At 37.5% G+C, this 22983-nt stretch overlaps 1 protein-coding gene across 2 annotated transcripts in view; it reads right to left on the bottom strand.

Annotated features, from left to right (window-relative positions):
• Window positions 1-22377, bottom strand: part of TAPT1 (transmembrane anterior posterior transformation 1) — a 49432-nt gene extending 27055 nt beyond the window's left edge. Inside the window, exons 1-4 of one of the 2 annotated variants that reach the window (XM_059845124.1) lie at window positions 22131-22377; window positions 17520-17650; window positions 13321-13439; window positions 8232-8255 (exon numbers count right to left, since the gene is read on the bottom strand). In XM_059845124.1, coding sequence (XP_059701107.1) covers window positions 8232-8255; window positions 13321-13439; window positions 17520-17650; window positions 22131-22347 — 491 coding nt within the window. In that variant the 5' untranslated portion in view covers window positions 22348-22377. The remainder of the gene's footprint in view (window positions 1-8231; window positions 8256-13320; window positions 13440-17519; window positions 17651-22130) is intronic. The other variant, XM_059845125.1, reaches the window with a different exon arrangement.
• Between the last annotated feature and the right edge of the window lie 606 nt (window positions 22378-22983).

Raw genomic sequence — 22983 nt, 5'->3', positions numbered from 1 at the left:
GAAGTTTTCCATGAGCAACCAAGGAGACTTAAGGAGTCATTACACAATTTCTTCCTACTAAAACTACAGGAAGAAAATAGCTTTATCTCAATTGCCACAACAGTATACACAAGCATAGTAAAATAGCAAGGCCATATTCACTTGTCTATTTATTTAGTTTAGTATTAATAGGATGCAAAGCAGTTAAAAAACCTTTGAATTACATCAAAAGGTTGAGAATTAAATATAAAAAAGGAGGAAGTAATTTCTATTATATATATTTTTAAATACACTGAAATGCTTTTAAAGAAGCTAATGTTTCAAAGAAGTCAGAAACAATTAGCAGAATTCAAGTAATGAATTTTCAGTTTCTGTATTCTTAAATCAGTCATCCAGACATTAGACAATGTTCCCATGAAATGATAACACATTTAGGAAAAAAAAAAAGAGTTATCTTGTAAAAATATATGCCATTTGTAAAAAACATCCAGTTATGACTTCTGAAGTAGTTCTACAGACCCTGCAGAGAAGTCTAAAATCCCTGCTACCTCACTCATTCTATTTTAATCACACCTGGAGTGTTATAATTTGGGTTTCTTAGTTGTCTTCCATTCAAAAGAAAATTGCCCTGAAAACAACAGTCACACATTATATCACTCCTGGAACCACACAATGACATTCCACAATAGGCAAATAGGTCATGCTCTTGCTGGGAGTATGAGCAAGAAAGTTTCCAGAACACTCAGATTTACAGCATAGCAATTTGTACAGAGAGCAACTGCTCCTTTTATTATATAGTTTTTACTGCATAAACTGTATTAAAAACAATTACATTCCAAATAAAATAATTCAACCTGGTCCAGCATACCAGAACTGCTTACATGGGCTTTCTCTCCCTAAGAGACATTTTCTTGCTTTCAGAAGTGCTCCAGTAACAAACAATCTTCACATCATATCTTATTTCAGCCTAAGTCCTTGACAAAATGCCTCAGTGAATTTTTTTCCTTTCTTCAGCCCCCAAACTGAGTTTTAACTGCAAATACCAATTGAAAAAATTAAAGAAAACTGAATGTGTACCTTTTGCCCACTGCTTAAAAAGTCTATGGCTGTCTTTGCATGACACAAAAAAATGCATCCCCCCCAACCTGTAAAATCATATTTTGAAAATTTACTGCCTTATTTAATTATAGTTATTAAAATATAATGGTATATATTGAAATATTTACAAGACTTAAGCAAGCCTATGATTATGATTACTGTTCATATGCTGAGTAACAGCATACTCCTTTTTCTCCAATCTACTTCCATTTTGGAAGTGTATTCAGTCATTTCTGTGCAAGTTTCCCAGCCAACACTCAAACTATGAAATACAGATTGGGATACATTCATAAAGGTACTATAATACCACAAGAGCAATTCCAGGCCTTAGCACATGAAAAAGAGAATCAGAATTTATTACTCAGAATATCAGCATCTTCATTCTTCCAGCCAACAACTACCTTATCATTAGATAAGTAATGAGTACCTGGTAGAGAAAACCTGATGAACAAAAGAGACACTCTCTCATTCAGAGTCTTTTAAAAGTTTGTTAAGGTACCAGTTTTAACAATAGGATGGTCTCCTACTGAAATGTACTAGTAGTGAGTAGAATCTGTTTATGAAGCTTCTGAAGCAGTCCAGAAAGATTATCAAAGGAAAATGCTTTGATGACCCCAAGTCAATACAGACTGAGAATATCACGTCAAAGGTTTTCTGGCTTACAAGTAACATCAAGGATGCTCAGCCACCAGTGACAAGCTGCAGATGTTCTGTACTGATAACTCTATCACTCTTCTGCTTGTGTTGATGCTCATCTGACTACATTCAAGTAAAACCAACTCAGGAGAAGCCAATGTAAATGCACACAGCAACCATGACAAGGCACTACAAATTCTGAGAAGAGACTACATAAAACCAGGAGCACAACTGCTCTTCTAAAGATGGTCTCAACTCTGAAAACTGTCACAGGAGGCTAACTCTGTATGAAGTTGCATACAAACTTGCATACAGCATCCTACAAAAGATTTTGAGAATGTGCTGTGTACAGAACAAAATTGATTATCACTGAAATTCAAAAGCTGCCCTAAAGAGTCAGATCAACTACTCCTGATTGCTGTGCTTTACAGGGATTAAACTTTTGTAGAACAGATCCCATTCAAATAATATTTTTTGAGAATTTCAGAATCATTCAGGTTGGAAAAGACCTTTCAGATAATTGAGTCCACCTGTTAACGTATCACTGCCAAGTCCATCATTAAACAACAGTCTATCCATCTTTTAAGTACCTCCAGGGATGGTGATTCCACCACTCCCCTGAGCAGCAGCAGTTCCATTGCTTTACAATCATTTTGGTGAAGAAATTTTTCCTAATATCTGATCTAAACCTCCCCTGGCATAATTTGAAGTCCTCTTGTCCTAACTTAGATTTAGTTTCTCACTAGTCTGTCTGTACGACTAGGAAAAAAACCCTACAATAAACAATAATTTTTTTTGACATTTTAATTAAAAATACAATCTATCAATGTTCTACTCAAAGTTCTACATAACTTCTTGTGCTTCTCATTCACACAGGAAGCAGAACCAACAGTAATGCTGTGACAACTTCAGAACAAGTGTCCTGGTTTGGGATGGGACAGAGTGCCTTTTATTTTTAGTAGCTGGTTTTTTGGATTTAGTGTAAGGATGCTGATAACACACTGAATGTTTTGCTTGTTACTAAGAAGTGCTTACCCTGAGTCAAGGATTTTTCAGTGTCATTTGCTCTACTAGTGAGGAACTGCACAGAAGGCTGGCACAGAGTGTAGCCAGGACAGGCTGTCCCAAACTGGCCAAAGGGATATTCCACACCACAGAGCATCACCCCCAGTATATCAGCTGGGAGAGTTACCCAGAATGGGGTCGATCACTGTTCAGGGACTGACTGGATACCAGGCAGTGGCTGGTGAACAACTCTGTCACTTGTTTCTCTTAGGGTTCAGTTAGATTCTCTCCTTCTCCTTTTCATTACTATTATTATTATCATATTTAGTATTATTATTAGCATATTTTGCTTCAATTATTAAATTGTTCTTATCTGAACCCATGAGCTTTACCATAGCTTTCCAATTCCCTTCCCCATGGGTGGAAGATGGAAGGAGTGAGTGGCTGTGTGGTACTTAGTTGCCAGCTGGGACTAAACCACAACCTCTTTGTCACAAAAATATCCTCACAGTTTCAATTTCCTCAGTTTGATGGCAGAAGAGTTGTCAGCATCTCAACCCTCTACTAAGTACAAGAGATTACTGCAAAGATTAACTACAGAAAACTGCTTTCTAGAAAGTAAGAAGATCCTAGCATTCAAAATATATTCCAGTTTTCTTTCATTGTACACTAGAAAAGACCCTTTCATATTGACCAAACAAGTAATCTACAGTGTATCACTAACATGTTTCCAATTGAGAGGGATTAACATGTCTCCTCCATAAATCCATAGAAGCATTCTTATTGTAGCAGAATCATCTTCCACTTTGGTTAATAACATTAAAAAAAGGATTTTGAGGTGTGGTTCTGCATATAATAAAGAAAAGGGAGAATTACTTCCTACAAAGACAAAGAAATCAAGTAAATGGATTAAGTCTCATGATTTATCACCTTTTGGCAAATACACAGAACTGACTGCAAAGCCTGCAGCAATGAAATGATGCAGTCAATGTTCAGTGAGAGCTGACCACTGCAGTTTTAGTACACAATCAGGTACACGGTTTAATCTGTATTTGTCACTAATCATTCCTATCCTTTGCATTAGGCTGTTTAATACACATAAACACACACAGGCTGATGCCATTTCATGTCTGTCATAGCACCCCAGCATTCTGCATTCATTTTTCTCAATATGTGTTTTTACTTATTGTCTCCACTAACTACTCAATGCCAACACTGAAAAGTACTTTCAAGACATCTTAAGCACTAACTAATCAGACCTCGTGATTAATATCACACACAAGCTCATACTGCTGTAGTCATGCACATCATGAGTATCACAGAATCTCAAAGAAACAAAATTAGAAGCTCACATAAGCCAAGCTATGACAACTACAAAAAAGCCAAAAAACAAACAAAAAAAACATAGCATATTGCTGGTAATTTCAATACCTCACTAGAAAGAAGGGACCCAAGTTTTAAGAATTAGACATTACTGAGCTGATGAGGTAACTCAGAGTGTGATATTGTACAACTTTAGAAACCATTGAATGGAGATATGAGAAGCTGAAACAGCTTAGCTCACTTCCAAACACTTCACATTTTTACAGCTGTGCATGAAGTATGACAGAATACCGACAGGAAGGTTTCACGTGAAAATTACATGTGGGTCTTTTTTCTCATGAGTGACAAAATGAGAACAATAATTAAAGAGCACTACAACGATACAACTTCAATCATTCTGGCAGCAAGGTAACAAAGCAGTGGGCAGTAGAATTTTTCTATAGAAAGCAGTTAGTCTTTTCCTTCAAAGCTATCCCAGGCATACAGTGATGCTGCACAACTGAGTTAAATATTAACACTTGCCTGGCTTTAGTGATCTCTGCTCTTGAAAGACGATATCATGAGAGCCTGTGTCCAAGATGTAGTTCCTCTAATGTCCTACCAGATTCCAGAAATAATATTACATGGTTTCAAAATTTAGCTGAATATAATTTACCTCACAATTTTCACACCTCAAACTAGTAAATAAAAGAATCCAGAGCATCTGGACTGTCCTTCATATGCACCTTGTTATGATACATTATTTATATATTTTCATCTAATTATTTTCTGGATTATTTGAGCAACCTGGTTTAGTGGAAGATGTCCCTGCCCATGGCAGGGGGGCTGGAACTGGTGATCTTTAAGGTCCCTTCCAACCCAAAGCATTCAATGATTCTATGATTATTCCATTACTACTTCAAATATTTTTTTGCTTTAAGGCATGCTCTCTAAGATGCTCTTTACAGAATTTTGCAAGTGGTTTCATTATGCTAAGTCTTAAGTTCCCACATTAGCTGTATAGCCTAGACTATCAAGGAATCAAACTTTAAAACTTCTTCAAACGGCCAAGTATCTTAATACTAAAGAGTAAAACTTATGCATTCTATTATCCACTATGTAAAATCTTATATTGCTTTACTATTACTAACACTGAATACACCAAAATGTTTAAAACGTGAGATGATCCTTCAACCTGCATGAATTCAGTGAAAATCCAAGCATTCCTTTACAGAGAAACTCTTTTGCACTGTAATGTTAATCAGTAAATGATGACAATACAGAAAAAAAACACACAGAGACTTCACTATTCTACAGCATGTATTTAATATGATGTTCAAACTCCTCAGCCTTTGGGTATATTTATCTTTACATCTACTAACTGACAGAAAATCTCCACTGAAACAAAGCCCTACTTCTCAAAATACCACAAAGAAAGAGATCCATACTTAAGGGGATATACAAGCTTATTATTTATTTAACATAGTGATACTATGCAAGCCCCACTACTATACCTCTCTATTCCACCTCAGCATGCTTCTGTTTCAGCTCAGTCAGTTGTTAAAAAAGCAGAAGCATGCCACACTCAATGCTTATCCTGCAGTATTTACAGCAGTTCAAAGTCAAACTATGGCAAAATTTCCAAAATGCACTGACTGACATCAACCAAGAACTGAGCACATCAGTGTTACAAAAAAACCCTACTTTTTACAACGCAACAAAAACCAAGGGTTAATACTCATGCTTCAAACTTTCCAATTTATGGTTTATCAACCATGAGACAAATTTAAAAAGTGTAAATCCAGTCTTTCCTCTGTTTAGAAAACCACTGGATCCGTGTATGTCCCTCCCTTCAGAAAGCTAAAAGCAAGCAAATTGCCTCATAAATATGTAGAATAATTACTTCTAGAATACTGGTATAGTCTATAAAATTAAATTAAAATATTAAAATCAAATTATGTTACCAAATACAAAATTAAAATCAAACTATAATGTTACCAAATACACTGGCTACCCACAAACTTGGATAAGTTTTAGGAAAAACAACATTTTTTTTTTCAAGATGACTTGTGACACTTGTAAAAAATCCTCTCTGTTACAAAATCAAGTCAAACTTATATCACAATCTACATAAAACACCTACCCAATGAAGAAAATTCTAGTGTGAGAAAAAGTGCTCATCATAAGCAAACTCAATTGAAAGTTTAAGGAACTAGTTATCTGTCTGTAATTTTCAAGGTATTTCTATTTCTATCAAAATGCCATGATCCACATTTTATACAGTAGTAAGACTTCTGTCTCCATCTACTGGTTGAAAAGCATTAGGTTCCATCATCCATAGGGGCTATGACTACAGAGATGGTCACACTACTGAGCCTTAATGTTTTCTGCTGAACAGTGTGATGTGTTTCACAGTACTTTCTCTAATAAATTAAAGAAGCAAAGCAACTCAAGGTTTTCAAAGCATTGGTATCTACCCTTCTAAACTCGGTTTTGTTCCAACAGCTGTACAACTGAATTTACTCAGCATCAAGCAGAGTGTTATTAAAAATAAATCACAGTTTACCAATATTTGTCTTTAATATGTTCAAAATCACAAGTAGCTAATGCACAAGATTGCTTAAGCAAGTGATTCCCAAGAAAACCAAGATTGTGTGTCAGGTATTTTAATAAGACTTGCTTATTGAATTTAAAGTAGTTAAACCATTTGGAACATGAAATGCAACCGGGACAAAAAGAAATTTGTTCTTGCTGTATAAAAAAAGCTTAAAAAAAGTCTCACTACAGTTGCTTCTGGCATGCTTTTCAGCAACTGACACTACAAAATGAACTATGCTTACACTACACTGTGTAATCTGCAGTCAAGTACACTTGTCTGAGTACTTAGTTACTTTGGCATCCAACCCATATGCACTCTGAAAATATTATTTTAAACTTAACTGCACAGACTGTCACATGATATCATATGATTCCTTTATTTTTATCTTACAGGACTCCTGGTGCTCCTCAGTTCTTCACTAGCCTGATTACATATGGTTTTCCAATCATCTTTTAGAGTCATTTGGGTTTTGATTGTTTTGTTAATTTTTTTTTTTAATCAACAGGCATTCAAGATATTTTCTTGTTTATAGATACAATTCACTGCATTTTAATTGGTTCCTTTAGTTTAGGCTACTTAGTCTCATTCAAATAATTTATATTACTCTAAAAAATTACTCCTGTGAAGTCAACACATACAAAATTTCCAATACTGATGTTATATATACAGTAATTTAAAGATATGAATACACTGTCACCGCAAAAATGTTTTAGATGGATATTTTCATCTTAATAACATACACATATATATATGTTAAAGCTTTTGTAAGAATAATAATTCTATAAATGTTGACACTTAAAAAGCCCTTTTTATTTGGGTTTATTATTCTGCTAATGCACTGAAGTCTTTTAGCATTTTACAAGTTTAAGCATCTATATACAACAAACCTCTTCTAACTGTATTATATATTCAATGCTAACATTTTCAAACAGGCAGCCATTGAGGAATATAATAATGATATATTTCAGTTATTGATATTGTGGTCTAGTTAAAGTTTTGCTTAGGTATCTTTTCCTTCTCCATTTTACATACTTGGACGGAAACTGAACAATGGGGTTTTGTTTTATGTGTAATTTTTACCAAACTCTCTATTTTTCAATATATCCTTCATAAGAGAACTGTGGTGTCATAAATTTCTAATTTTACATGAAGTACTAACAAAAATTATTACATTAGCACATAAGGGCATATTTTCCTGTTAGCATATTTAAAGATGTAAGGGAAAATAAAATCCAAGCAAGGCTGTCTGAAGGGTATACTTGCCCACATAAGTACACACTAAAATTTTTTTAAATGGACTATGTGATCTATTGGAAATATTTTCGTACAATTATGCTCAAGTTTGGCTTCAGGAAGAGAAGCTATTTTGAGCAAATCTAATTTCCAGTTTGAGATTTTAAGAAGTGGTACACCATACACTATGCAGGACTTCACTGAAGTACAACTGTGATTCTACAGACTGATAAGAAAAATATGTCCCAAATGTGGACTTCTAAAAAACTGAGAGCCGAGCTCGCCAAGATTAGGTGGCATTGCATTTCTCAAACAATAAAAAGCCTCTACATGCACACAATACAGCACGAGACCATGCTAAGAATGAAACAAAACCAACCTTGCTGTTAGGCCCCGATGAGAGCTGTCTCAAAAAAATAAAAAAAAAAAAAACAAAACGAGGTTTCAAATAAGTGACAACTAGAATAAAGCTTTCATTAGACTTTTATTTTTTAAATAACAGAATCAAGTATAACTGAAGATAGTTAACAAACATATGCTAAAGTGCTGTATTTTATTATGCATGGAATTATCTATGAGTCTAATACAAAGACATCTGGCAATGAACTTTCTGAACTCCCTAAGATTGAGGTTAAAAATACCTGCTTTAAGTACAAACAAAAATATAGCTATGAACCTGACTGAAGCAGTACTTAGAAGAAACCTCAAAAAGGTTAAGGCACTACAAACTGAAGTACAGCAGGGGCTATAGCTTTTCCAAGATAGCCTTTTTCAAACTGGGCCAAATTGGTCCACAGGCACTCTACGTGAAAAATGCTTTAAATCTAAGATAACTTATTTCCACAATGATGTAAAGTTACACAAGAAAATACACCTACCAAAAATTGCACTGAATCAATTTCATGTGTTTGCTATGAAAAGTGTTGGTTTCTCCTTTGAGGTATACTGGTTAATTTAGCTATACTACTCATTTGTAACCAGCCTTTTTACTGATTACCTGTAGATGTGTGAATTTGGCTGACAGCACAGAAGGAAAAAGAAAATCAGGATTTACTCACCAAGGAGGAATCCCTGTGACACCAGATTCCATTCTATAAAGGAAGTGAAAGTGCTCTTCCCTTCGGTCTGATTTACAAGAAAGAAAGAAAGAGAAGGTTGTAATGTTGCTACACTATGCACTGCTATGGAAAGGAGAGAGGAGTACTCGATCTGAGAGTATACTACAGAAAAAAAATGAATGCATCTTCTTTTTTTTGGTTGCTAGAAAGCTACACATTTTTGGTGGGCAGATGCACAACTTCCTAAATGAACTTCAGGTGACAAAAGGAAGTTTATGGATTTCATAGCTAAATTCCTCAAAGAGAAAAAAAAAAAAAGAAGGCTTGAAGGCTTGGGAGTATGTGTATAACACAGGTTCAAATTTGTTTAATAGCCTGATAATATGAACAAATAAATAATGTCCATAAGAAGAATGCCACTGTATTTGTTTGTTTTATTGTTCCAGATATTCTTTATTTCTACAGTTTCTTTCTTGGAATAATGCTGTTCTATTTATTTCCTACTGAAAAACATGAATCTGTGAATGCACAGGAGGCCAATGGGAATTTTAAGATGTACACAAAATATAGCTAAAGTTATTCATGTTATTGCTGACAGGACCTAAATTCACTTATTTCAGAGAGCAGAGTAAAAGAAAAATACAGAACAAGTATTTACAATCTATCGATATCTACTTCCACATGGAAGAATTCACAGAATATTCTGAGTTGGAAGGGACCCACAAGGATTATTAAGTCTAACTCTTAAGTAAATGCACAGGGCCTGCACAGGGATTGGACCTACAACTGTGGTGTCATTAGCACCACGCTCTAGTTCCTGGTGGGATTCAGCTGTGGTGTGAGGCACTGGAGGTGCTGGGGCGTGTGAGGGGTGGGTGGGTGCTGCTCATGCAAAGCAGGATCTTGTTGGACTTCCACTTCCACCATCCAGGTGCTGCCCTCATCCCTGGACCCACTTCTGCCAGTGGGGGGTGGGGAACCCCTGCAGATGAGGTCTCTTGTAAAGGTTTTGTCAGTCTATCTTTAGATGTAAGAAAAAACATAATCTTCTACTGTATTTTCTTGAGAAAACTAGAATTTGGAGAAAAAATCCCAAATCCTTTCTTGCTTTGTGGAGATGATGGAAAATGCCTTCAAACATAATTAAACTGGGAGTCTTATCAGAGTTTCACTAACGTGCAATTTTAGCTTTCATATCATGGTGCTTTACCAATAATACAGAAGAGCTTTTCCACATTCCCACATTGCCCTTTATTGGCGTGCAACATATTTTCAAGAAAAATAATAAGTTAGCTCTATGAAAGAGCTTCAAAACAGGCAGCAATATTAATCTACCCAGAATCTCTGGGTCTGAGGCATTGACAAAAAAGATGTCTGAATTGTAAAATCAAACTGTACCTTTCAACCTAGGGTAGAGCTAGTTTTAGGAACCTGCCACCAAGGACTCTAATTCAAACAGAATTCCACCAGGTCCACTTCTCTGTCTACCTTGGTGCATACTTCTCTAGAACAATGAATCTTTTATGCTGTCAAAGAATGTTTTAATAAAGTGAGAATAGTCTACAAGATTCAAAGAGAATAATTTAGGAAAGTTCTTTTCTTGTCTTAAAAGAAAATACAGTAGAGGTGATTTTTTCTAATTTCAAAAGATGTAATATAATTTGGTAAAGTGCTTGTTAATTTTTTTTAAAAGCACTCTACCACTTACAGAGCACAGACTAATGAAGTTGCACCTGCCAAAACTACCAAAATCATGCCATGATTCAGCCCTTGCCAGTTTGATCTCAGTAATTAAACAAAGCATTTAGTTCACTCAGTGATAGAATCTTGGATTCTTCTGACTGAAGTTCTTGAAGTTTTTAAAGAGATTGCTTTGTCAGCACCAATATAGCTCTGACAAAAACACAGAACTAAATTTGCTCAAAAGGAAAGATCAAGTGACGAGGAAGGATGACAGAAGTCAAACTGAAGTGCTTATACTGTCTAGGCAGAAAAAGCAAACTATTTTCTTTAAGATATATTACTCTTTGTTTCCTTTCAGAACTCTGTGAAATGAAATATTCCAACATGTGGAAGAGGCTATAAACCACTTCCCCTATATTTAAGCACTTTGCATAATATACCATAGATAGGAATTAGCTCATTTATATAGAATGTGGTTTTATTGTTAAAAAAAAAGGGGTGATATAATCCTTCTTGACACTGAAAAGAGAAGATAGAATTATGAGGAAATAAATAAAGTGAAGAGTAAACTGGAAGGGAAACAGAACACTCACTGCTCAATTACTCCACTGAGATGTTGAGAGAAAAGTCAGGATGAAGGGAGGAGCACTTTTATTTACTACACAGAATGGAATATGATGTGGCAGGTTCAAGTAACAACTAGTCAACATTTATTTGATATGTGCAAGGAAGAACAAAACAGAAGATAAACAGCCACCTGCTTTGTAAGTACCTTTCATAATTACAAATGTGCTTTACTTATTCAATTTTATTTTGTTACAAATACATAAAATATATTTCCTGAGCTGGAAGAAAATCACAAATATTTTTTGCCATAACAAATAAAAACAGCATAACTACAAAAACCAAGAAAACCCTCAAAAATTCAAAGTGCAGGCTCTTAATACTTGAAAATAAGAATTATTACATCTGAAGAAGTTCCATTACATACTATAGACATGAGTCCTAAAACTTTCAGTAAAAAGACACAAAATTTAGAATGAATGAATGAATTAAGCAAAGTCTCTATTGAAAAAGTAGAGATTCTAGCAAACAAAATTCCAAACACATTGGAAGAAATTGTGAAGAAATTACTTCAGGAGTTGTTACAAAAACAAAGACTTCTTCACTCAAGATAATCTGTTTCACAGCATCTTACTTGATAAAACTTTAACACAGGCAAGTTCAATAGATTAAATCACCTTCTATTGTCCCTGACACACAAAATACTGCCAAGCAAGCAGACTAAATATTAGCCTTGCAGGTGCATGTATGCATATGTACATGTATCACATACGTGCGAGTGCATACGGTGCTTCAAATGTCACTTTTGTCAGCATATTGAACAACAACCTAAACCAGTCACTGGGCTTTGAAATCTTTTAATTGCAATTTCAGAAGAGCAGCATATTTCTTTGCCAAAAGCAAAGCTGAGTTTATAAACGAGGAAGAACATTTTTAAAACAGAAAAAAGTAATATTCAAATGATACATTTAACTCCATTACCTTTACCTGAACTTAGTAATATCATCTATACAGATATCTACAAATAGGCACAAAATTTGCCTATTTGTAGATACGCATTGGGGTAAAACCAAATAACTATCATTTTTACACAGCTAAGAAAACTCCCTTGACCTACTAAGTCTGAGGTTCAGCTCAAAATTAACACCACAATAAAACATCAGAGACTGCCATCTAGTGCCTATGTTTAACATCACCAAATACAAACATCTCAAGACTATATTTTAGAAGACTATTTTTTTGCATTTGCTGTAATCAGAACATACATTTCTAAACTATGCATCTAAAAGACCTTCACATATAAAAAACAATATTGATAATGCAAATACAAACAACTTGATTAAAAAAAAAATCAGTAATCATTAATCAACTTCAAGTTTTGGAAAATTCAGAATAAAGCTCCTGAAGTCTTTATTTAATCAAGAAAAAGAAATTACATCAATACAACTGCTCCTTTTATTTTAGACTACACTTTAGGCTTACACAACCAACTTTACCATGAAGTAGCAGGTTTTATGAAGGAGATTAATTATATCCAATTTTTTATGCCTATGCCAGAAAGATTAAAAACGTTATATATTAGCAACTTCTTAGTATTGATACGAACAGAAAATCAAAGCCTTAAGATCTAAAATTTCTTTATATTCTGCTTCGTTTTCCTCTCCATGCTTCACTCCCTAGGATTCTTCAGAGGAAAGAAAAGAACACTTTTTATTCAGGGATCTTTTCAGCAAAGTTTTCCATGAAAATAAGGAAAGCTTTAACTGTTAAAAAAACAACTTCTGTTTTGATATCAAAGAGCCTATCAAAAGACATCAGCCAAGTCTAAGAAATTTTAAAAAAATGTTCACATAGATGTTAGATAAAAGAACAAAACTAAAAGGTAAGGTTACATCTCTCTCCTCTACTAACCTGAATATGCCTAAGTGGTGCTATTATCAAACTGCTGTGTCTGAAGGAATCAACAGTGACAGTGACTGCTGGTAAAGCTTAAAGGTGACACACACATCTTTACTTTGGCTAGTTTAGACTGACACTTCTATTTTTCAGTGGAAGAAATCATTAGTAATTCAAACAGTACTGAAAGGCCATAAAATGAAGCATACACATAAATGGTGAAATATCATTTAAGGATATCAACACCTTTCTCTTGAATCAACTTACCGTAAGCCATAGCAAGGCAAAGTGATGAACCGGAACATTGCCAGAAAAACTCGCAAAGGAAGCAGGGTGAACACATACAGAAAAGCATCCAGGCACAAAAAGATTCCAAAAAACATCAACTAAATTACAAAAATAAACAGAAGTATGTTAGTAGTTTATAAGATTCAGAAAAAGTTTATAAAGAATTATGTTATGAAATATACATTTACATAAGACTACTTAACCAAATAAATACAATATTCTCACTTGTTCAATCAGCTGAACTGCAAAAAAAATTAACATGCTATGCATTTGAAGACTATTCAGCAAAAATTTTGTACCACAAGGTTCAAGTAATGAAGGCTTTTGTAGACTTTCACAGCTCACTGAACTTAGTCTTTATTTAATATATAAACTGCAGTTGAATATAACTGCAGCTCATTTTCCAATGGTGACTTTGATGTAAGGTTAACAAAGTTCATGTTTTAACCTTAGGGGGAAAACCCATAGAGCTGTGTGTAAATGTTCACAGCCATTTTCTTGCTATCTCCTTTTTCAACATTATTTCCTCATCCCAAAAAGTTTTCTATTACCTTGTAAATTTTCTACTGCACAGCCAATTACAGCTGTGGTAGATCTCCTTCAAAGAATAACTACCTTTTTCATACAAAGAATATAACATGCAAAGAGGTAAACTTCCAGTTGCCTTCAGTTTAAATGTCTTATCCTTAATTTACACAAACATTAAAGCCATTCATTGTGGCTACAAGCCAAGCAACTCTATGATAATGAACTAGACATAAACTCCACAATTCCAAAGCTCCCATATTCCAGACTCTCCCCACATGACATTCCTTCTTTATCTGCTCCTTGAATGATTCTGTGTTCTATCTAAATGGAAGTCTAGAAATATGGTTTTATGCTTCCATCAGACCATGAGCTAGTATTTTTTCCTGCAAGGATAATCCCATAGAAGCCAGCTTAACTGGCTACACAATTAAGACTAGCAACATCTAAGCAGAGCTAGATATCCATGTCAGATATGCACTTACATGTGAAAGTTGTATGTACTGCTGATGGGAAAGGAAGATATTGGGGTGAAGGTGTAAACCAAAGTACAAGTAAATTACTTTTAGCTCTCACAGTCCCTTTGCCTTTCAAAGTACCTTCTTTGTTAGCTTGTGCAATGGCCAGTCCCATGTCCAGTAGGCACTCTTACACCCCATACATTGTAACTCCAAAAGCATTCTGACAGACTGCACCCCATGAACAACTATCTACAAGCCACATAAGACAACTGACTAAGGCACAACTGCAGTGCCATCATTCCTGAAATTTTATTTTCCTTTATAATATTAGTTCAACCAATTCTACAGTGGTAGAATACTTTAATACCATTATAATGTTAAGGTCTCTTTCCTGATATTTACTCATGCATCTCTAGTACTATTTTCTAAAATGTCATAATTTTCAGTTATTATTCAAACTTATCAGGAGCAGTGGTTATATGAACTGTGGATAAATTTATGCACTGCTTTAATATGTCATTAAGCTATCTATTTCTTTTAAAATAACTTTTAAACTAGGTGTTGAATATTCAAGCACAGAAGATGAACTGAACTGAAGACTTAGTATTTTTAAACTCCTTAACCCCAACAAAACAGAAAGATAGCATGTCATTTTGCTTGTGTTCCTTGAGGACATCTTTATAATTTCAAAAACAACATTACTTTTTCTTTTAGGTTTAGACAGACTACTTCTCCCCCTGAGTACAATGACAGTTTTTCACATTCTATAAGCTTGCATAAATATTTGCAATTATTGTTGCATGTCCTCATTTTCCCAATGTTTTTACTACATGCACCCAATGAAATATAATCAGTGCTGAACCTCCTACTCCTTTCTGTAAACGTTATTTTTGCTGCTCCATTAAGGAATTAACAGAAAAGCCTACAGAGCTTTTCCATCATCATAACTATAACTTAACACAGGAGCACAAAGTTTAACTTTGAGATCAACTGAAAACTGTTCCCTTAAGATGGCAGGAATAGTATAAATAACCTACTACAATGAAAATCTCCCACTCAAGCTACACAAAATGCCTGAGTGGAAGTAGTGCTTACACTAAATTATCTAGCTTCTCTAAATAAAGAAAGGGTACTCAGAACAACACCAAAAATACCACCCTTTGAACATTACACTCCTGTCTAAAACTATGGATGTTAAATAAGTGCCTATTAAGCAATATCTCCCAAGATTAGGCTTTGATAAATTTACTCCAATTTATTCTCACTCTGCCTGATTATAGTTTTCATTCTTATTCTGTAATTATACTATTAGGTAGTAAACAAAACAAGCCATCAAGAAAATTCTTCTCTTCCTTTACTAGTGCCTCACATGCTTTATTTCAAGTAAGTGGATTTTTGTATCACACTGGCAAGCAGTTTCTGCAACAAGTGATGACCTGTACACTATTGAGTTGATTTCTAGGTGCTCAATTTGATAAAGTTAGTATGTAGAATAACACAAACTAAGCCAAGGAAAAGAACTAAAAAATTATTTCATAATCTCAGTGTAAAAAGATAACTATCATTTTTAAAATATCTTTATTATTCAGTTTCATAATACTTCATATTCAAAGCACAGACTGAAGTTTGATTTACCATGCAAAACCCATCAGTTGCACCACTTACAGCATTAATCTTATTTATAAAAAGACTGCTGGATATTATGTGTTCTTACACACTGAAAATTTTATTGAAAAGCTATGGTGACAATCCTTTGGAATAATTTTTGTGCCTTGGAGACGGCATGTAATAACCTACATAATTAAAAACGGAGATGATGTAGAAATGCTGCATCATTGAACTGAATCTCTACCATAAGTAGAATACTCTATCATAAACTGGAAAATACTGAGGATGTGAAGACACCATCCCTGGAGATGTTCAAAGCCTTCAATCCTGAACCACCTGTTGTAGGTTACATAGCTTTATTTAAGGGCATGGACTACTCCATGGGTTGATCGCAATCTCATTCATTCTGTGATTTCCTGCAGCAACTGACTGGGAATTTAATTGGTAAAGCCAGGCCTCATCATGGCTGAAGGATGAATTTAATGATACTGAAAGGGGAACATGAGCACTACTGACCAAGTGAATCCTGCCCACCCTTCCTCCCTCCTCCACTGCTCCTTCTTCTTTAGTTATAAAGCTCCCCTTCTGTCCTTGTGTAGACCCTGGATTCTCAAGAATATTGGCTGAGCAAATCAGCTCACTATTCTAGCACAGAGCAAACAGATCAAGAGAAGTATAACATTCACCACCAAACTATGAGTGGATTTAACTCCTGGAATGGTCCAACAGGAACCACAGCTCATGCAAAGCAGGCAGTATGCATAAAGCAGGAGACTGAAGTGAGAAAAGAGCAAAACTTCCTCCTTCAGTTTAAATTAAAATGATTTAGCCCTATGTAACTTCATCCCTAGAGATTTTGGGAATTTTAGCAGTATTAATTTTAATGTTATCATTACACTGCAGCCTAGCCAAACCTTATTAGCGATGGTGCCTTACTCATCAATTCTGAGCACACTGCTACTGCTGCTGCTCCCAAATCAACATGGTTAAGCCAGAACAAAACCTTGGCCCACTGAAGGGCCAGAATAATATCTAAGCTGACCTAAAGGAGGTGGGAAGAATCCCTCAGGAAGGGCCATATCACTGGGAAAGAGAGGGGAGATGTAGCAAACAGTGGCAAGAAGCAAAATAAAAGACTATGAAAATTAAGTTAAAAATCTTTAAAAAACTCATCTATCACCATATTTTTATAAGACTGAAACCTTCCCATCCTCAGAGAACTTTACACTAGAAAAAATCTTTGAAAAAAAAAATTTAATGCAAAATTATATTTTGCTGTAAAAAGTTTGCTTTTACTTGATTATTCCTTTAAGGATCAGTAACATCTTTATATTTGAATTAATATGTCATCATCTACACTTGTTTGTCTATGCTAATAACATGAGTTGAAAGCAGCAACAAGCAAACAGGCAAAAAAAACCTGAAACAAAAATGTTTAAGTTAGTAACATTGAAAAATAATCATTACAGAGGTATACATCTTGTTTTTGTAGAAAAAAATGTTTTAAAAATAAATAGTTCTTTAAATAATTTAATTCAACAGATTTTATCTCTAAATGGAATCAAAAGTTCAAGCATACTTCACCTTTTCCAGTTCTTTTGGTATCCGCATGCATGTGTACACTCTCTCTCGCCGCTCTGTGTATTTTGCTTCATTGTGCTCAAGGAAATAACCTCTTGTTAGCTCAGCACTGATGAACCTCAGCAAGGAAAGATCTATTCAGAGACACACATAGGCAGAAGTCACTTCGGGCATGACCTCCAGAGGGTGAGAAGCCGCTATACTTTTGTTACTTATTACTTGCTACATGTTTCATTTGCATAGCCTCTAACGCAGAAGGTTTTGTGGAGGGTTAAATAACATTGCATGGAAGGAGTTACAGGAGATGCAAGTCCAGTGCTCTCCAATTCATTTCCCTGCTGCCTCCCAACAAGCTACTTTTCCCAGACAGACATCCACTTCTACAAAACATTACTCAATGCTGCTACACAAAATGCAACATGCTGAGTGAATCTAATCCTTAATGTATTATCAGACCTCCTAAATTTACTAAACTCTATTTTTGACTTCTTAAGAGCTATTTTTTCACTTGGCGACATTAGCAACTTGTTCTTTATTTTAAAGAATAGCTTTCCACAACAGCAAAACGTTCACAGACGTGCGATCCCAAGAGATTCAGTGCACAAACAGTACAAACACACTGAACATTTGGTGATCGGGTCTTTCACAACCAAAAAGCCATCAAGCACGTACAGATCTCTGCTTTAATGGCTGCAGGTAAATAACCTGAAAGCTGACTGGCCTGTGTTTAAGCAGCTCATATGGCTTCTAAAAAAGACTTTGCACAGAAGAGTCTTACAAAATTAATAACATATGAAATTATAATTATGAAATTCAGGCTGTCAGCACAAGGAGGTTGAACTTAAGCTTCAACAGCCACAGACAAGGTCTGACATTACCACCTCCTTGTAACACTTCAGAAGTGACACAACACTACAATGAAGTTCAACGTCTCCAGTTATTGGCATTTAAAACTGGCATGAAAATCACTTATCTAGACAAACAGATGAAAAGTTAGAGACACTTAATATGATACAAGTGCATGTTCACAAATGGTAAATTCAAATTTCAGCCAAAGTCTTAGGGACTAGAGGAGGGAGAAGTAACCTTGCATGGTAGAATGCTCTACATTTTTCAGGGCACGAAGAGGCTGTATGTAAATTCTTAGTAAAACAACTCAGGTAACAGCTGTTAAGAGTGGAATGTAAGTATTGACACTCAGCATGAAGAATCACTCAAAACTGTCTGAGGCAATGCCTTCTCAATATTCATCACATTGAAGATGAAGACTTTCACAGTAGCCAGAAGATAAGAGATAACAAAGCAAAGAAGGAATCAGCTCCAGCAGAAATATAAAAGAAGCAAAAGAGGGTGTGCTTACAGCCCACATTACCTTGGGTTGGAGGTGTGACTATAACTTGAGGGGAATTACAGATACCTGGTAGTTTGTGGTGCTGCATTAATGTTCTCTACATGTCTGGTATAGTGATTTATCAAATTGCTGGTACTAACCACAGCTGTAAAACTCACAAACTGTCTGTTAATTATGTATTGTTAATAAATGATTATTTTCTTTAAATGATGAGAACTGACCCATTTTCCTGTGTATGAGCTTGTCACTGGATAGTGATTTTGATGATCTATGTACTACCGATCCTCTTTTACTAAGCAGGCCAAAACCACTCAAAGCCTTAAAGGCATTTCTTTTAAAAGAAATAAAACAACATGTTGCTTAATGGGTAATAATAAACAAATATTTACATATAAAGTTTCAATCAAAGTTCATTCTGTGAAATCACTGCTCAGACCTCTTATAAACTTGTTTTCTGGCGTCCCCCTTTGTAACACTATCATTTGTAACTTTTTTGGTTACGTCAATTCTTCAACGTTTAAAAACTTGAAAGTTAAAACAGGTATGTATAAGCAGACCAAATAATTACTCTGTTAAATGCCTAGGTGTATTTTCTTCCACCTCAAATAACCAAGCTCCTCTAACTTAAAGATACAGCCATCTCAAACAACTGAAGTTTCCTGCACAGTAAATATATGCATACGGGCAAGTACCATGGGGTAACTTATGAATTCCTGCCAACTTCCTAAGATATCCTAAGATTTTAGCTAATGAGCTACTTGTTCTCACCCCTTCTTACCTAATACAAAGTATTTTAGAGGCCTATCACTGAAAACCAAATTATTTTAAGTTTTCAACTCCTTAGACTTTCACGCCCTAGATATTGAGGGATAATCAATCCTCATGACTGAGCTTGATCAATTCACAAGCTCCAGATTTTGACTGAAAAACATCTCTCCAGGGACAGGGGATGCACTGGAGCACACAGTCACTCAGCCACCTCCCTTCTGAGCGCTTACTGCCACCCGGCACCAGCCTCAGCTCTGTGCCAGCTGTGAAACAGATTAGTGGCTGACCCTGTAGGAAAAACACAGTAACCAAAAGAACAGCATGAGACACCAAGGCAGAACAAAGTAATAAATCATTTGAAAAACAGCTTAATTCTGCTATCAAAGCATCAAGCAACATTTTCTTTAAAAAGTAAACTTTACCTCCCACTTCAAATTCCTTCCCTACTTCAAATTCCCCTCTTTTGCAGTCAGAAAGTTTTAGAGTGTGGCCCAAGTTTAATCTGTTCAGACGGATTCATACTCTTAATGCTTATAGTATGCTCATTTACATCCACACCTCAGGACAGGAAAGCATAAGCATCTTCAAAGAAAACAAGACACAAATTCCTTCAAGGTAAGAAGTCAGTGATTTAGCTAAGTTATACTTCAATGCATAGCTGCACAAAGGATAACCATTAACCAGAAAGGAGAGGAAAGGTTGAGGAAATGTGAAATGTACTGCACTTCAGTAAGTTTCTATTCTATAATCATAAATCTAATCCTAAATACAGCAGTTACAGGCACTCACTTCCCTCCTGTCAATCCTAAATACACACTTCTTCCATAAGCATGCCAATTAATCAAGAAAATATATCTTTAAAAAGTTTTTTTCTCCTCTAATCAACTTCTCTTTACAGTACTAGTCCTGCTTCATCAAAGTGAAGAAACCCCTACTTTATTATTTAACGTATTGCTACTGTTAGATGAGTCAGAATTTTTAGTTGCTCAATCAAGAAGCCTGTTCTTATGTTTTCTTGCCATGAAACATCAAAGAGCACTGAAGATTTTTAACTATTTGAAAATTTCAAATCAATTGCATGAACATAGTTAAGTATTCTCCACCACCTCCAGTAACAATCCTCTTTTTATAAAAGTTATTTGTTCAGTTGTTTTTCAAGCACATCAGTATGTATCTTGATCATTCTTTTTTTTTCACCTCAAAGCAATTCATACTACTAAAATTAAGCTCATTCCTTTGCAACTATGAAAATTACATCACCTTTACATGCTGTAGTGTTCATCAACATCACAGAACTGCAGTCAATGATGCTGCATGTCTGATGATATAACACATCAGAAACAGACACTGCACTCATCATACTCGAAGGAAAGCATTCAATTACTGACACATTATTAAAGTTAAATCCTAATTCCCATTATTTTTTCTTTTTTTTTTTGAAAAGACCTGTGCTATCACGATCAAGCCAAGACTGAGAAAGTCTTGAAAGTTTAACACTTCATGCACTTTCCAGATTTTCAGCAAGCCAATCATTTAAGAATACAGTAGCAATAAAGTTATTTATAACCTTAAATTAATTTACAACATAAATTAATCCTGACACGGTGACTCACGGTTTTTACAAAAACGGCAGGGGTATTTTAAAAAGTTACTTAGTAGATACCTGAAATAACGGTTTGAAGTCTGAATGTAAATATAGCTGCATACTGATAGCAAAGGCCATGACACTTCCCCTAATTTTTCCTTAAAAATCCCCAGCTGGCAAATTTAATTTACTTTAAATAACTTTTAATAATCTGCATACTTCAAAGTTCTAACAGCATCGTCAATGCCAGCAGCAGAGGCAAAGACCACTGTAGTCGCAGCTGTGAGCGTGTAACAAGAACTGGTAAGACGACCAAACAGTTCTAGCACTTCAGCAAGAAACTCGAGTGAACCCGCAGCCTGCCGGCCCGCGGGGCTCGTGGAGCGCCGTCCAAGCGGCCCCTCTCCGCTCCAGTCACACACCGCGCCCGCTGCAGCCGGCCAGGGATCGAGCCCGACAGCCTGAGTCCCACCTTCAGGGCACAGCACGCCTCCAGGGACGGTGCCCGCGCTGCTCGCACACCTCCTGAGCAGCAGCAGTTGACAAACTGCGTGACAGGGCACGGGGACCCGTCCGCCCGCGCTCCGCACCCCAACAGCCCCGAGCGGGGAGCCGGGCACAGCCGGCCACGCGCAGCACCGCTTCACGGACCGAACCCACGGGCAGGGGCTGAGGGAGAACTCCCTGCGGGCCGCCCGCCGCTCCCGGGGCCCGGCCGGTTCCGGCGCACTTTTTCAAGTCGCTCGCCCAAGTTCGCACGGGCGGGCGGCGGCGGCGCTGCCAAGAGCCGGCCGCCCTGGGCAACGCCGCTACGCCCACCCCGGTATCCCGCGGGGGCCACCCTGTCCCGGGGGCCCCCTGCCGCGAGGAAGAGCCCGCTCGCCCCGCCGCCACCGCCACCGCCCCTCACCCGAGAGGCTCCGCTTCTTCCTCCTGCCCCGGTCGCTCTCGTAGAAGCCCAACGTCTCCGTTCGCTGCTGTGGGGACTGCTGACCCGGGCCGGCGGCGGGCGGCCGCGGCTCGCTGCTCCCCCAGAGAGTTTTCGGCTCCCCGCGGCTGCTGTCCTGCCGCCCTTCCCCGCCGCTACCCGGCGCGGCGGCGGCGGCGGCGTCGGCAACGCCGGCCATGTTCGCCGCCCGCTGCGCGCCCACCGCCCCCGCGCCGCGCGCCTGCCGGTGACTCATCACCGCGCGACAGCCGCGGGCCCGCCGCGCGCCACTGCCCCGCACGCGGGGGGCGGAGAGGGGCGGGCCGGCGCGCCGCCATCTTGCCGCCGTTAACCCCTCCGGGGCCGAGCCCGCGCCGTCTTCCGGCACTTCCCGCTGCCCCGCCTCGAGGCTCCCCCGGCTATGAGAGTGCTGCAATGGGAGACAGCAGGTTTGCGTCGGGGGACAGACCTAGCGGGGCCTGAACCGTTTTTCGCAAAACGCGTGTGACGGTCACGGTTTCACGCCCCCCTCCCCACGGTCCGTGGGACAGCAGCTCAAAGCGGTTGCTAACAAGGTGATTAAACCTTGAACCACGCAAATAAAGACCTTGTTAAAAAATGGAAAGCCAGTGGTGAATTATTAACTTTAAAGCCAACAGGGCTTCGGTGAACTGCAGAGCACGAGTTGGCCTGGGCCGGGCGCCTGAGGTCACAGCCCCGCGCTGCCCCGGCCGGGGCGGCCCTGGCGGAGCCGCGGCTGCCAGGCCTGCCCCGCCCGCCTCGCCCGGAGCTCACCGCGCCCCGCAGGGCTCGGAGAGCACGCAAAGCTCAGCGA

This window comes from Haemorhous mexicanus, chromosome 4 (assembly GCF_027477595.1).
Source record: "Haemorhous mexicanus isolate bHaeMex1 chromosome 4, bHaeMex1.pri, whole genome shotgun sequence".
Classification (NCBI taxonomy): Eukaryota; Metazoa; Chordata; class Aves; order Passeriformes; family Fringillidae; genus Haemorhous; species Haemorhous mexicanus.
The sequence above is the reverse complement of the archived record's forward strand: the minus strand, read 5'-3'. Positions and strand labels throughout refer to the sequence as shown.